The sequence below is a fragment of the Abramis brama genome (assembly GCF_963993115.1).
Source record: "Abramis brama genome assembly, chromosome: 22".
NCBI lineage: Eukaryota > Metazoa > Chordata > Actinopteri > Cypriniformes > Leuciscidae > Abramis > Abramis brama.
The window spans coordinates 33,104,820-33,119,596 of NC_139984.1; the positions used below are offsets into that span (position 1 = coordinate 33,104,820).

At 38.3% G+C, this 14,777-nt stretch overlaps 1 protein-coding gene across 12 annotated transcripts in view; it reads left to right on the plus strand.

Moving 5' to 3' along the window:
- The window catches only part of LOC311073496 (NLR family CARD domain-containing protein 3-like), a 239,259-nt gene that overhangs the window by 8,908 nt on the left and 215,574 nt on the right, over positions 1-14,777 (plus strand). For 11 of the 12 annotated variants that reach the window (XM_084099313.1, XM_084099310.1, XM_084099311.1 and 8 more), the window contains 2 exons: positions 844-915; positions 1,356-1,529. In XM_084099313.1, the coding sequence (XP_083955439.1) occupies positions 844-915; positions 1,356-1,529 (246 nt within the window). The remainder of the gene's footprint in view (positions 1-843; positions 916-1,355; positions 1,530-14,777) is intronic. The other variant, XM_084099314.1, reaches the window with a different exon arrangement.

Sequence of the window (14,777 nt, forward strand, 5' to 3'; positions counted from 1 at the left end):
CTGAGTTCATTATGAAATGTAAGACACAGATAATGTATTCGGAGATGAAGGCATACATGTTATCTTTTGTTTCTGTGTAAATGAATCACTGAACACTAAACTGACAATAATGTAAGACACTGGGAGACACAGACGGCTGCCATTCACTGTATTGCATTCATAAAAAAGCCAGTTAATATAAAGATATTTAATAGGAAGTTTTTTTCCTAAATGAAGTTTTAATAATATTATTATACAAGAGAAGTATTAAGAAAATAAATTAGATTAATGTCTCATCATCATTTTTCTTTATCACCAGTTGCTGGCAAAATGATGGACAATGATTCACATTTTGTGCGCATCATTTCCTGTGACAATAAAACTAAGTAAATTATTAAATGAACAAGTTTGTAAATAAACAAGTGACAAGCAAACAAACTCGTGTGCTTAATTTCTACGAATAATTTGCTGATGCAGGTACAAAAAGACTTTTTTCTTGCCCCCCCGCCCAACTCGGGAGTTAAATGTCTCCATGGTGATAACCATAGCAACGGACAGGACAAACAAACCTGATGTGTCATAATAGTGTTGTAGTGTAAATGCAGACTAATAGCCCTGCCACAGCAACACTAACGAGAAGAAGAAGAAACTAATCAGTGACGGCTGAATACGAGGCTTCTACAGTTATAGATATAAAACCACTTTTTCACATGTCCTTTATTAAGCAGTGTTTCATTAAAACAATTATTTGAGGGTATTTAGGAAGGTATAATGTATTATTTACTTATGATATGAATTATTATTATTATTATAATTAGCATTAATAATTAACTTTAACTTTAAATAATTTTTATTTTCAATTAGTGGCACACAGAACACAGGAGATGAAGTTCTCCAGAAGCTGATGCCTGTGGTTACAGCAACTAGATGCGCTCTGTAAGTAACACTGAGAACAAGCATCACTGTTAAAACATTATAACAGTTCTTACTTAAACATCATAAATTAATGGTTTAACAAAAAATATGAGTCACACTTCAGCTCTTACCTATCTGACCTGATTTGTGATCTACTTAACCATTTTTTATGATATATGTGTGAGAAATTTATATTCAAATATATACATTTGTAATGTATGCATATAAACATTTATATTTAATGTATGTAATGTATTCAATGTATTCCATTTGATCAGTTTCATATAATCTTTCTCCCTCACATAGAGACATAATCTCTTACAATAACAGTTAAATTTACTGATATATTGAATTTATTGTTTAAAAAAAGAGATATTGCACAAATTATAAACACAATCAAGAAAAGCTAAGATTTCTGTTTTGATCTGAGAGAGTGAAGAGTGTGTCATTGTTCTCTACAGGTTGAATAGTTGTGGTGTGACAGATGAAGGTTGTGCTGCTCTGGCTTCAGCTCTGAGATCAAACCCCTCACACCTGAGAGAACTGAGTCTGTCTGGGAATAATCTAGGAGACTCAGGAGTGAAGCTGTTTTCTGCTGTACTGGCGAATCCTCACTGTAAACTGGAGACACTGGGGTAAGATCATACGTTACTCTCACATGAAACTGTCACTAGGGGCGTTTCCATTAACCGATGTTATGCGACTAAAACTTCATTCGTTATAAGCGTTAATGTCCTGTATTGGGGGCTGCTACTATTTGCTTCAGCTTTTCAAACGTAGAAGTATGATAAAGACATGATAAAGACATGATAGGCTATATACATTTAATGTGGATAAAGGCATATTTTGTACATGACTACACATGTCCTTAAAAGGCCTAGAAAATATATAGATTTAACGACATAACATCTTATTATTATGACAAAAGATGTCGTTAAAATGACATAACATCTCGTTATTACGTCATAATTGGGTGGATAAAATAATATGTATGTGGCAGCAATACACCACCGTACAAACTGCCTTGAGATCAGGCTGAACTATTAGGCCGACACTTCTGAATACACAATACAAACACAAACACATAAATATGCTGTTTAAAGCTCTTCCAGTTGTGCTTCAGGATCAGGGTGGACACACTGGAGTGTAGAAGCTAAAAACTGCAGTGTAATGCCACAAAACACACACACACACACACACACACACACACACACACACACCTGTAGTGTAAATGTACGACCACTTTCAAAAAATAAAAGCTTTGACATGACCATTTTGTCGTATTTTTGTGTTAATGGAATTAAACTAAAACCTTTTTATTTCTATTTATTTGATGTTTTGTTGGGAAAATAAATATTAGACAGATTCTTCTAAAAAAGGCTGAAATATATTTCACTAAAATATTACAGATTAAAACACGAAAGAAAACGTGCTGAGTTTCAGCTCATTGTGGCGCGCTCCAAACATCTATAAAGGAAACAGAGACATTACGTTTGTTTCCGTTATTTTACAAAATCTGAATATCTTTTGTAAATGTATGAATTATGTCTTGCTTTTATCTGTATGAGCATAAATTACGGAGTAAGAGTTTACTCTCTTGGAAGGAATAAATCCAGTGGTCGCGCCGCCGCCTCTGAATAAAATACAGTCAAACATATAAAATGTTACAGCGCTCAATCTGAATAGTCTGTAATATAATCTGTGGCGTTCAGCGTGTCCACCGCCTCACTGCGCTGTTATATGGGAAAGATGATATTTTACGTCAATAATGCCGAGTACAAAGCTTAGCCTACATAATAGGCCTAATAGTTCAGCTTGATTCGCAGATCATGAAACATCTGGATTCGTGCCGAATGAGGAATGTAGGCTTTTTTCATTTAAATTAATTCGTTTGGCATCTTATTAGTTTTATTTAAATAAAAAACCTGTTCCTCGCCTTGAATATATATATATCCATAGAAGCTGGCATGGCATTAAACAAAGAAAAGAAAAGAGAGATATTAGTAGTAGTATTATAGCCTAAATATTATTATTATTATTATAAACTAGGCTACAAAAAAAAGTCAAACAAAATAACGTTATTAATCTGTATTTGTTCTAATCAAACCGGTTTCTGAACGTTTATAAAACAGAAGAAACGCAGGATCAGAAACGTTAAAATAGGACTGGTTCTGCTCGAGTGAACCGGGGGATTTTATTCATTTTTACAGATTGTACTTTTAAGTGGCCAATGAATGAACAATATTATAAAAATATTTTAATATGTCTGAAAAGTTCATATCTTTGGCAAAGATAGACATTAAAATGCAATATCATTTTATGTTAGACTGACATAAGTCACATTTTCATCATTGTCTCCTTGCAAAAGATCTTTTATATGTTATTTAAATGTCAAAGAAATGAATTCACAGTGTAATAATTCCACAATGTGGGAATTAGCGTTGCTAAAATGGGACGGGATATTTGCACTTATAAGTTCACTAAAAATGCTATTTTATGCTACAAACGCCCATGACAAGCATGTAAAAACCACTGATAACTGAATCATTAATATTTTATTTCTATTTGAGCTGTTCATAAACAATATATTCTACTTAAAAATGTGTTTCTCACACGTTTATGAGCTCGCCGCTTGCTGTCAATACGCGCCAGAGAGAGTTTAACACATCGCTGCACATTATTGTCTTCAGTGCCGCTATAACTGAGAGAGAAACAGGACTGCCCCCTACTGGTGATGTGCGGCATGTGCCAGAGAACTTCACCACGGCCGAATCGCCCAATCCCTTTCCCTGCGATTCTTAATGGACACATCTGCACAACTTTTGATTTAAAACATGTATTAATAAATGTTGGAATGAACATCAACTAAGATGAATAAATGTTGTAGAAGAATCTGTCATGGTTCGTTCATGTTAACTAATGTAGTGAACTAGTGTGTAACAAATGAAACCTTATTGTAGTGTAAGCAAATAATCATCTCTGTGAGTCCATGTAATGCAAGTGGATTCAGAAACCACACAAAGTGAACATGACGGTAATCCATAAACCCCAGCTGATGAATCAGTGCTTCTGAAGTGAAACAAATATTTCAAACTTTTCACAATATAAACCTTTGCTTCTGGCCAACACACACACATTCAGGAGTCCATGTTTGTCTTAAACGTCAGCACGTTCTGAAGCGTGATATAAGCGAACTGTGAAACTCACAGGAATGCCGCTCATCTGCGCTTCCGCATCACTTCTCGTGTGAGCTTCAGAATGCACTTGTGTCGCTTCACGCCGATATCATTAACCCGTGTGCGACCATTGGCTGGAAGTGAGTGTTTATAACACTCTTATGGAAATATGATCATCTATTTTAATTATCATTTAAATCTGACTACTTTTCAAATTGTATTTCATAAACCAACATAATAAAATGATGTTATAATAAAATGAACATGACCTTGTTGTAACAGCGCTTTATATAGATTTATTACATGGCTTGGTTGAATTCTAATGTAGAATGCAGTGCGTTATTTCTTGATATCAGCCGCTGCTAAGTATAACACACCGTTGCCATGGAGAACAGAGCGTTGCTATGGACGCTATGGCCCAGCGCGGGGGGGGAGTGGCCCCGGGGACCAAACAAAATTTTTCTGTAAAAGTCTAGTAGACCAACATACCATAAAAATGTCTTCATCCTCGGTGCCACGGTTCAGGTAGTTATTTAGGAAAAACTGCATTTTTTGGGTTTGGGGGGGCCCAGCGCGGGGGGGGGGGAGTGGCCCCCGGGGACCAAACGAAATTTTTCCGTAAAAGTCTACTGTAGCCCCACTAAATTTCGTTTGGTCCCCGGGGGCCACTCCCCCCCCGCGCTGGGCCCCCCGTGAATTTTTCGTCAACGATACCAGGGACACCGAAACACCGGGGAACATGAAATTTGGTGGGCATGTAGCCCCACTAGACTTTTACGGAAAAATTTCGTTTGGTCCCCGGGGGCCACTCCCCCCCCGTGCTGGGCCCCCCCAAACCCAAAAAATGCAGTTTTTCCTAAATAACTACCTGAACCGTGGCACCGAGGATGAAGAAATTTTTATGGTATGTTGCTCTTAAGGGCCCACATCAACCTAGCCCATAATCACTCATTTGTGATTTGCGCCCCTCCCATAAAAAATGAAAATGCAATATTATTCTGCTTTAATCGCCCCTATCTTCAGTGGAGATGTTCAGAACTGCACCATATTTCATGTGTATGATTAACTTGACATCCTCTGGGGGTATGCTAAGTTTCGTAGAATTTCATCCATGGGGGGGTATAAAATAAATTCATTTATGTGCACATTTAGTGACTGTACACTCATCGGCCTGTAGATGGTGGTGTTGAGCGAAGGGTTGCTGGTTTAGGATGATACTGTCACTAAGGTTGCCAACTGTCAACCTTGACCTTGCCAACTGTCAACCTTGCGGGACGTCCCGTATTTTGGGCCTAATTTATTTGTCCCGTGCGTGACCTCCCGTGTCCCGTTTTTTGACAAGCTGATAAACCACTGGCTGATACAACAGCAACAGCAGCAGTGCTGACCACGACACTTGAGAATGATCACCGACACCTGTCATCATCCAATCACAGCTTTTTTTAATCACTGTTTTGAGACAAATCATTGTTTGATTTGTGAACATCCTCTGCCGTCTGGTCGCTTCCGCTTCAAGCCGGACTCGTCTCGCGCTAACGGTAATTTCCTTTCACTGTCCACGTTTTGATTTCGGCTAATCAATTTTGGCGAATGCAAACAACGTGATTATTGTTCATGAGTCTAACATCCAGCCACGCAAGAAAACATGTAATCAACCTGAGGGAATAATATGCTCAAAAAACATTTCTGATTATTATTAATGATTTAAAGCTTTTAGAAAGTACATAGAAAGCTTTTGTAACATTATCTTAACTGTCACTTTTGATTAATGTAATGCATCCTTGCTGAATAAAAGTAGGCAATTACTTTCTTTATTTTTTTCCCCAAAAAATAATCTTACTAACCCCAAACTTTTGAACTGTAAGCCTAGTGTATAATGTTAAAAAAGCTTTCTATTTTAGATAAATGCTGTTATTTTGAACTATGGTTTGTTTGTAATGTGACTTTTTTCATGTATGACATTAAAATTATTTTTAGAATTAAATACATAAATAGGTTAAGCAATACAAATGAGTTTATGTCTGATAACCTTTTAAACACAAACTTAACTGCAGACACTGAAATGACGTACACTGTGTGATACAGTACAAATATTTTGAGTGTCCCTCATTTTCTTAACCACGATTGTCCCGCATTTTCCTTTTCTGAAGTTGGCAACCCTAACTGTCACACACACACATGCAGGAATACAAACAAACGCAAGCATGCACACACACTGACATCCACACGCACAGACACACACCCATACACACACACATACAAATCCACATGCACAGACACACACACAAACACACACGCGCACACACATGTACGCACGCATACATACACGCACAGACACACACACACACAGACACACACATACACAAACACACACACATACACACACACACAGACAGACATGCACATACTACTACTTTTTTTAGGTATATACATAAACACGCAATACAGCCAAATTGCTCCACGTCATTTCTTTTTGTGGAAAGCCAGTGCAGGCCTGAGCGGCGGTCATATTTTGTACCACCATGCGGTACATCTAGTTTAGCCTATATATATATATACTGTACAAGGCCGCATTAATGCACGGGCTGAAGCCCTGGGGCCTCCCATGTTCAGGTTCATGATGAGCTGAAAAGGTCATATTGTTTTGTAACTTGTCAGGTTTTCTGTCAATCCCTCTAATCGCACGTTACATGTGTGCTGATTGAGTGACCCCTGTGGCCCCATAAGCCCCGTTCACACAGCCGGCGATTGTGTCGCTGTATGTCGCTAGTCTCTATACTGTGAGTCGCTTGTGGGCGTTGGTAGTGCTGTCGCTCTAATGTTATTGGTAGACTGCTCGTCTGGCCACATCTATACAAAACACCATCACAAGTGATACAACTATATTACTTTAATTTGACTAGGAATTAGGCTCAAAAGAAACAGTATGCTGTTGGGAGGGTGTTTTTATATTACCACAGCAGTGTTCAGTGGATTAAATCATTTACTAGATTAATCTACAAATTAAACTCACTCATACTGTCATAAATTACTAAAACGTCATCCGAATTTGACAAATAATCAATTTTCTTGTCCCTAATAGTCGACATAATGCAGGGAAACTGTAAATGAACTGCAGCAGTGCTAAACTTGCATCATAAAACTACAACACTCGAACTATAAATGTATGAATTAAACTCACTGAGACTGTCGACAGTTTCTTTTCCATGCATCATTTTATTATATCCATGTTTGTGGTTCGTTACAGTCAGATCATAAAACAGTGAAATCGCCTGAAATACACTGTGATGTAGATTACCTAGATATTATACTTTTTTAACCTGTTAACCTTCACCAGTGCGTCGGCGCACTGAAGCGTTTTTTATTTATTTATGAATATCATTACTAATTTTGGCAAAAAAGGCCATATATCCCCCCCCCCCCCCCCAAAACTGCACAAAGAGTAAATCATTAATTAAAAAAGTGATAGGTCTAAATGCGTCTAAAAACTGACATGATTGTTACAAAATCCCAGTCTGCGGCCTCTGGAGAACTCAGAGCAACTGCTAGCATAAAGTTTAAGGTAAAAATTACTGCCATTAAATTATAGTATCTTAATACTATGCAATTAGATAAACTTCATTCATTGCATCACTTTACCTCTGTCTTTATCCCCTTTTATCCTCTTCTCTTCTCTTGACACTGTATCTATCGCAGACTATAATGCTAATTTATAATGTGTCATGTAAATTCGTCCATCCGTCACAATCAGGAAACTTTCACCGTGTCTAGAGCCGGCGCGAGCTGGCAGGCCCGTTTCTACGGGGAGCTTGAGTGTGTTAAGCGCCCTCAAACAAGAGCAGTGCTGTCTACACTGGATGAGGCGAGAGGCGACGCTACACAACAAATGACCAACAACTGATCGCGCGCGCTTTGCTTCTGACGCACTTCAAGCACTCGCTGGGCGGGGGAGATCGATGCGCCGGACCGGAGTCGGGGGACTTAGCTAAGTTTCTGTGGAGTTTTTGCTTTATTTGGTAGTATTTCAAATGAATGGTTTTAAAATAGTATTATTAAAAATAATAATAATAAAATATAAAAATCAGTCGTTCCCTCATTCTGGCGTCCCTATGGATGAGTGGCGCTCCTAGCATTTGCCTATTCCGCCTCTGCCGCGGGCCGGCCCTGGGTTATCCGCTTACTGACCCTTAAACACACCCGGGTCTGTCACACAACCTGCTTTCTGGAATAACCCCCTGGTTTTCTCCTTCTTGTCTTGCGCTCTGGATTTGTTTGTTAGTTTGGACTGATTTTCTGACCTCTGACCTTCTGCCTGTTTTAATGGACTATGACTTTGGATTGTCTCTCAATAAACTGTGTTTGGTTCCTCAGTCGTTGTGCTCAGTGCTGTCCGCAACCAAATCACACACACACACTGCCGTTCAACAGTTCTGGATCGGTAAGATTTATAATGTTTTTAAAAGAAGTCTCTTCTGCTCACCAAGGCTGCATTTATTTGATTAAAAATACAAAAGAACAGTAATGTTATGAAATATTATGACAATTTAAGATAACTGTTTTTTTTATTTTAATATATTTTCAAATGTAATTTATTCCTGTGATCAAAGCTGAATCTCAGCATCATTACTCCAGTCTTCAGTGTCACATGATCCTTCAGAAATCATTCTGATATGATGATTTGATGCTCAAGAAACATTCATTATTATTATTATCAATGTTGAAAACAGTCGTGTACAATTTTCTTTCAGGATTCTTTGATGAATAGAAAGTTACACTTTACTATATATTCACGTAGAAAAGAGCTGTTTTACATTGGAATAATATTTCACAATATTACTGTTATTATTAATGAAATAAATGCAGCAGAAGAGACTTCTTTTTAAAACCTTAAAGATATTAGCGATCCCGCACGTTTGGCTGGTAGTGTATCTGCATGTGTTGCTCTGGAATCATCATTCGTCTCCACAACTGCATAATTACACCAGTTGTCTGTAATATGATGGTATTGTATTATACCAGGGATTCCCAAAGTGTGGTACGCGAGCTGCCACCAGGGGGTGCGCGAGAGGAAAAATGTAATGGCGGTCTGTTTTTTTAAGTGGGATTTTTCCATACAATAAAAAAAACATGAACAGTAAACATTTCCTTTGTAAATTCCTTTTCCTTTTATTTTAAATAAAACATTTATTAGTTTTTGATAAAACAAATACATATGAAATGCACAACGACACACCTAAAGTCGCTCCAGGGGCGGCCTTAAGCATCTGGGGGCCGTTTCAATAACTAATATGGGGCCCTACCCACATAAAACATAATAGAGCAGAAAAAGCAAGGATTCCTGTTGGTTTGCATCAATGGTATGTTATTTTATTACGTGCACTTTCAGCTTCATGAACAGGCAGCTCAACATAGAAATAAACAATATTTGATGCTAAGGACGCTGCTAAGGACGCTCTTAATCAGGAAGTTAATGAATGTCAAATTCCTCCTTCAGATATGAGACCGATTATTAATCGATATATTTTAAATAAGTGGCAAGAAGAGTGGAATATGTGCAAGAATAATAAATTGTATGGAACTAATCCGGAAATTACAAATAGACTTTTTATTAATTTTAAAACTAGACTTGATCAAGTTGTCTACACTAGATGTCGTGTGGGTCACACAAGTTTGACCCATGGTTTTTTGCTTAAGGGTGAAGATCCAACTCTATGCATGTTTTGTAAAATTCCCTTATCTGTTAAACATATTTTATTGGATTGTCCTGGACTTATTACAAGCAGAATGCTCTTTTACAAAGTTACTTCACTTAAGGACATATTTAATGAGATTATGCCTGAAAAGGTTTTGGAATTTTTATCATGTGTTAATTTAAAAAATCTCATATAATATGACTTGCTGTGTTTAATTGTTTTGTTTTTTATTGTATTTATATGATATTTGTATTTTTGTAATTGTATTTTTGCCATGAAAATAGCTTTGAGTGCTGACATGGCATTAAATAAAATAATCTGAATCTGAATCTGGACTGACTTAAAAAAAAACAAAAAAAACAGCTCAAACATCCCCTCAACTTGAATTATTTAACAAAAGCAAATAAGAAAAAGTGTCTGACTGACACTGGACCGAACTTCATAAATAAATAAAAAACGATGTTTAAAGTTGATGTTTGTTGAAGACGGATTATCTTTATTTTGGCTAGCATCCTGTGACGGGGGTTCAGCTGGACCAAAGAAAGAGGTCACTTACTTTTGGTAGACTGAATAAAGCTTTTCTTTTGTTGTCTGATATCTTTCGTTTTCCCCCCGAAAAAAACACTGGAATATGTAGGTTTCATTTCCTATTAAAATTATTTTCCTGCTCAAAATAATGTTTTAACCTAACGGCAAAAAAGGCAAAGTATAAACACATAAACTACCGGTATTTATTTACTTCAGATCACCGTTCGCAGGGGCGGTAAACGTCGCCATGGTAACCGAGGCGCAAGTTCGCCTTGGCCTTGGAGGGCGGGGCCTGTTTCAATTGAAACGGGTGAAACATAGGTAAGGCCGCCTCTGAGTCGCTCACGCTAGTGATGGGATTTATGGCTCTTTGAGGGGATCCGGATCTTGGCGATCTTCAAAAGAACGGCTGTTTTGGCTCTTTTTAAAAATTTAGTCAGTTTTAAGAAGCCAGCTTGGGGGCATCTCAGTTTATCCTGAGGCCCCGTTTACACGTACATGGTTATTTTGAAAAACGGAGACATTTCCCTTCGTTTGCACCCTTCGTTTACACGCAAACGGAGGATTCGCCAATGAAACCGATTCTTTCTAAAAACTCCGGCCAGAGTGGAGATTTTGAAAATCTTCGTTTGCACGTTTGCATGTAAACAGAGAAAAACGGAGTTTTAGGCAGCGACGTCACGGAATGTGACCATTTTCGGGATTCTGATTGGCTAAGGTGGGCTTGAGCTTCTCGTTACACTGCCACCTACAGGTTTGGCATGCTCTTGACAGCATATACACAGGTTCGTGTGCACGATGTTATTTTTGAAAACGAAGAGGGGAGAAATGTCCGTTTATGAAAATAGCCATCCACGTGTAAACGTTGAGACGCTCACGCACACACAAGCAAACTCTACACACACGAGACGCGCCGAACTCTCCGCGCACATACTCAGAGACGCGCGCGCGCACACACAAACTCTCCACGCACATACTTATATGAAACGCGAGCACACACACACAAACTCGCGCACATACACATACTCAATGCGACCCGAGCACACACACAAACTCTCCGCGCAGGCGCGCACATACTCATATGAGATGCGAGCACACACACACACACACAATACCATAAAGATGTGGAAAAGTCGATCAAAAGTATGGCTACATTTCTCCAGGCTCGATGCCAACAGCGCGCGATGCAGTATTTGCGGTAAAATAATTGCTGCAAAGACCGGTACCGCGACAGATATGATGAAGCCCTTGACAGTGCACGGAGTAAACATAAGAGCAGAAAGTGGCTCCGTCTTCGACTGGTAAATGAAGAGATGCCTTGATCAGTCTGATAGTGTTTATATTGCAATAATGACCTACTGAATGTACAATGCCGTTCAAAAATTTTTGGTTAGTCAGATTTTTTTTCAGTAAGGATGCATTAAAGTGATCAAAAGTGACCTTAAAACATGTCACATGTGTAATGTTACAAGATATTTCGTTTTTAAATAAATGCTGTTCTTTTGAAAATTTTATACATCAAAGAATCATGAAAAAAATTATAGTTTCCAAAATATTAAGCAGCAAACTGTTTTCATATTTCTAAAGGGTCATGTGACACTGAAGTAATGATTTTGAAAATTCATCTTTGACATCACATGAATAAATTACATTTTGAAATATATTCAAATAAGATTTTAAATTGTAATACTATTTCACAATATTACAAGTTTTACTGTATTTTTGATCAAACAAATTCAGCTTTGGTGAGCTCTTTTATATATATAAAAAAATATTGTTCAAAATATTGTTGTTTATTTTATGTTTGAGCCTATGCTCTTTGTTACTTGAAGCTGCAGTTGGTAACTTCTGTAAAAATGTATTTTTTACATATTTGTTAAAACTGTCATTATGTCCAGACAGTAGAATATGAGACAGATAATCTGTGAAAAAATCAAGCTCCCCAGGCTCCTCCCAGTGGTCCTATTGCCATTTGCAGAAATACACCGCTCCCAGTAAGAAACAACCAATCAGAGCCAGGAGGAGTGTCTTAGCAGTGTCAATCATACTTGTGTACGCGCTGATCACCCCCCTCTCTCGCACGGCACAGCGCGCACCGTCGTTCAAAATCAAGATTGCCGGTGTGCCGCAGCTGTGCTAATGGCCTCGGACAAACAACCAAAACGGCCAATTTCTCGAGTGGCACCAGCTCATGCAACAAAGACAGCTAAACGGAAAAAGACCGATGACGATAAACAAGCCCGTCGGAGCCCAAGGGCCCGTCCACACGGAGACGCGTTTCGCTGTATACGTATAAATTTTTTATCGTATTGGCGTTTCGTCCATACGGATCCGGCGTTTTCGGAGACTGAAACCGCTATTTTTTGAAACCGGGTCCCAAGGTGGATAAATCTGAAAACGCCGCCCTTGCGTTTTCGTGTGTACGGCCAATCCGTACATTTTGTGAAACGATGATGTCATCACCCCACGTGTCGACTAGTCAGACACCGCACGTAACAGCAACAACTGCGGACGATATGCTTGTATAAAAATATACTATAATGCTGCAGAAGAAGCTATAGCCTACTGAGCCTATTTTATTCTTTTATTTATTTACATAAAGCTATTCTTATTTTACTTATTTATTTCTATTTTCTTCATTATATGGTGCTGGTCTGTTGTCTGATTAAGACGATCGCTGGGAATTATTCAAAAAACGCACTAACCAGCAAAACATTCCACTCCGACATTAAATTTATCTGTAGGCCTATTTGTAGCCATTAAAGAAAATGTATTTAGTTTCATATTTATGCTTAAATAATGTTATTTTTTAATTTCATCAATGTTGAAAAGTGAACGAGTAATCAAGATATATCGGGAGACATAGGCCTAATTTTGACCCCATTAAGTTTCGTTTTGTATAAAGCCTTTCTTTAAAGTGAATTTCGTTTTGTATAAATTGTATCTTAATTTTAATCCATGTTTCATCCTGGATTTAATAGCAAATAGCAGACAATCAAGACATGGACGTGCCGGCGCCATATGTCTTGCATTGCTCGTGAACTGGACTTGCTGTATAAATGAACCGAAACTCAGAAATATATTATATATATATTTCTGAGTTTCGGTTCATTTATACAGCAAGTCCATATATATATATATATATATATATATAGGCCTATTTAGAAAGCTTGAAATAACTTTTAAACAACATAGAACAAAAATTCAAAATGAAAAGAAAGTTAAGAAACATATAGCTATGTAGGCTAATCCGTATCAAGTGTGCATTTCTCTAAATGTCACGGTCATAATACTGCGAAGGTGGCGAGTCAGCATCGTCAACTTCATCTTTGCAGCCACACAGAAAACACTAGTTTATTAATAAACAATTAAAATATCTCCTTGCTATTTTTGACACATTCATATTTGATTACTTTTGCCGGTTCTTTGTGCAAGCTTTATGCGTCCGCTATATGTCATATTGCGTCCGTTCATATTGTTCAATATTTTCAATATAAGTTATAGGTAAAAAAAAGACCTATAAAAGAAAAGCAGCTACTGTGCCTAATATTATTGTATACAGTGCGCACGGTTTATCCATAGGGTTTATGCCATTGAAAGTAGGCTATAAGAAAGATTTATGCCTTATGCGCGTGCTTCTTCTCCGCGTTTTTTGCCATCTCTGTGGCAGAATTAAAGCGCCACATACTGGACTGGCATGTATAGTACATCGTTTTGAGTCGGTTTCAGTGGTTTCGTGTGTACGCAGATATTTCTTGAGACAACACCGTGTTTACGGATTTTTTTTTTTTGAACGAGGAAAAAAAAACATCGGATAGGGAAAGCTCTGGCTTCGTGTGGATGTGGCCTCAGTGTCAAAACTCTAGCCGCATAGCATACAGATAAAATGTCACGCACTGTGCAAAGCAACAATAGAAACCTGCTAATTCACTGGCTTGTCATGTTGCTGAAATAATGTAGTAGCAAACCTTATTTAGCATTACACATCGCTAGAATAATTACTTAGATACTGTAACGTTACCATTATATTATCTTGCTTGCTATTTATAACTTATAGAAAGAGTGCAACGTTATGAAGTTACATTACATGTATTGCAAAATACGTAATGATTTGAGGACCAAGTTTGTAGTCAAAGTATGGGCAGGCCATAGTCAATGTAAAGCATATTGTTGATGTTTCATCCCTACCAGTGAATGTGCGATAACTGTTTATCCGCCGTCATCAGTGGCCCTGCATGTTTACTAGCCTGCGCGTTCACGGCAGGCTCCGTTGTGGGGGAGGAGCTGTGGAGGGAGGAGCTGTGGGGGAGGAGCTGTGGGGGAGGAGCTGTGGAGGGAGGAGCTGTGGAGGAGGAGCTGTGGAGGGAGGAGCTGTGGGGGAGGAGCTGTGGAGGGAGGAGCTGTGGGGGAGGAGCTGTGGAGGGAGGAGCTGTGGGGGAGGAGCTGTGGAGGGAGGAGCTGTGGGGGAGGAGCTGTGGGGGAGGAG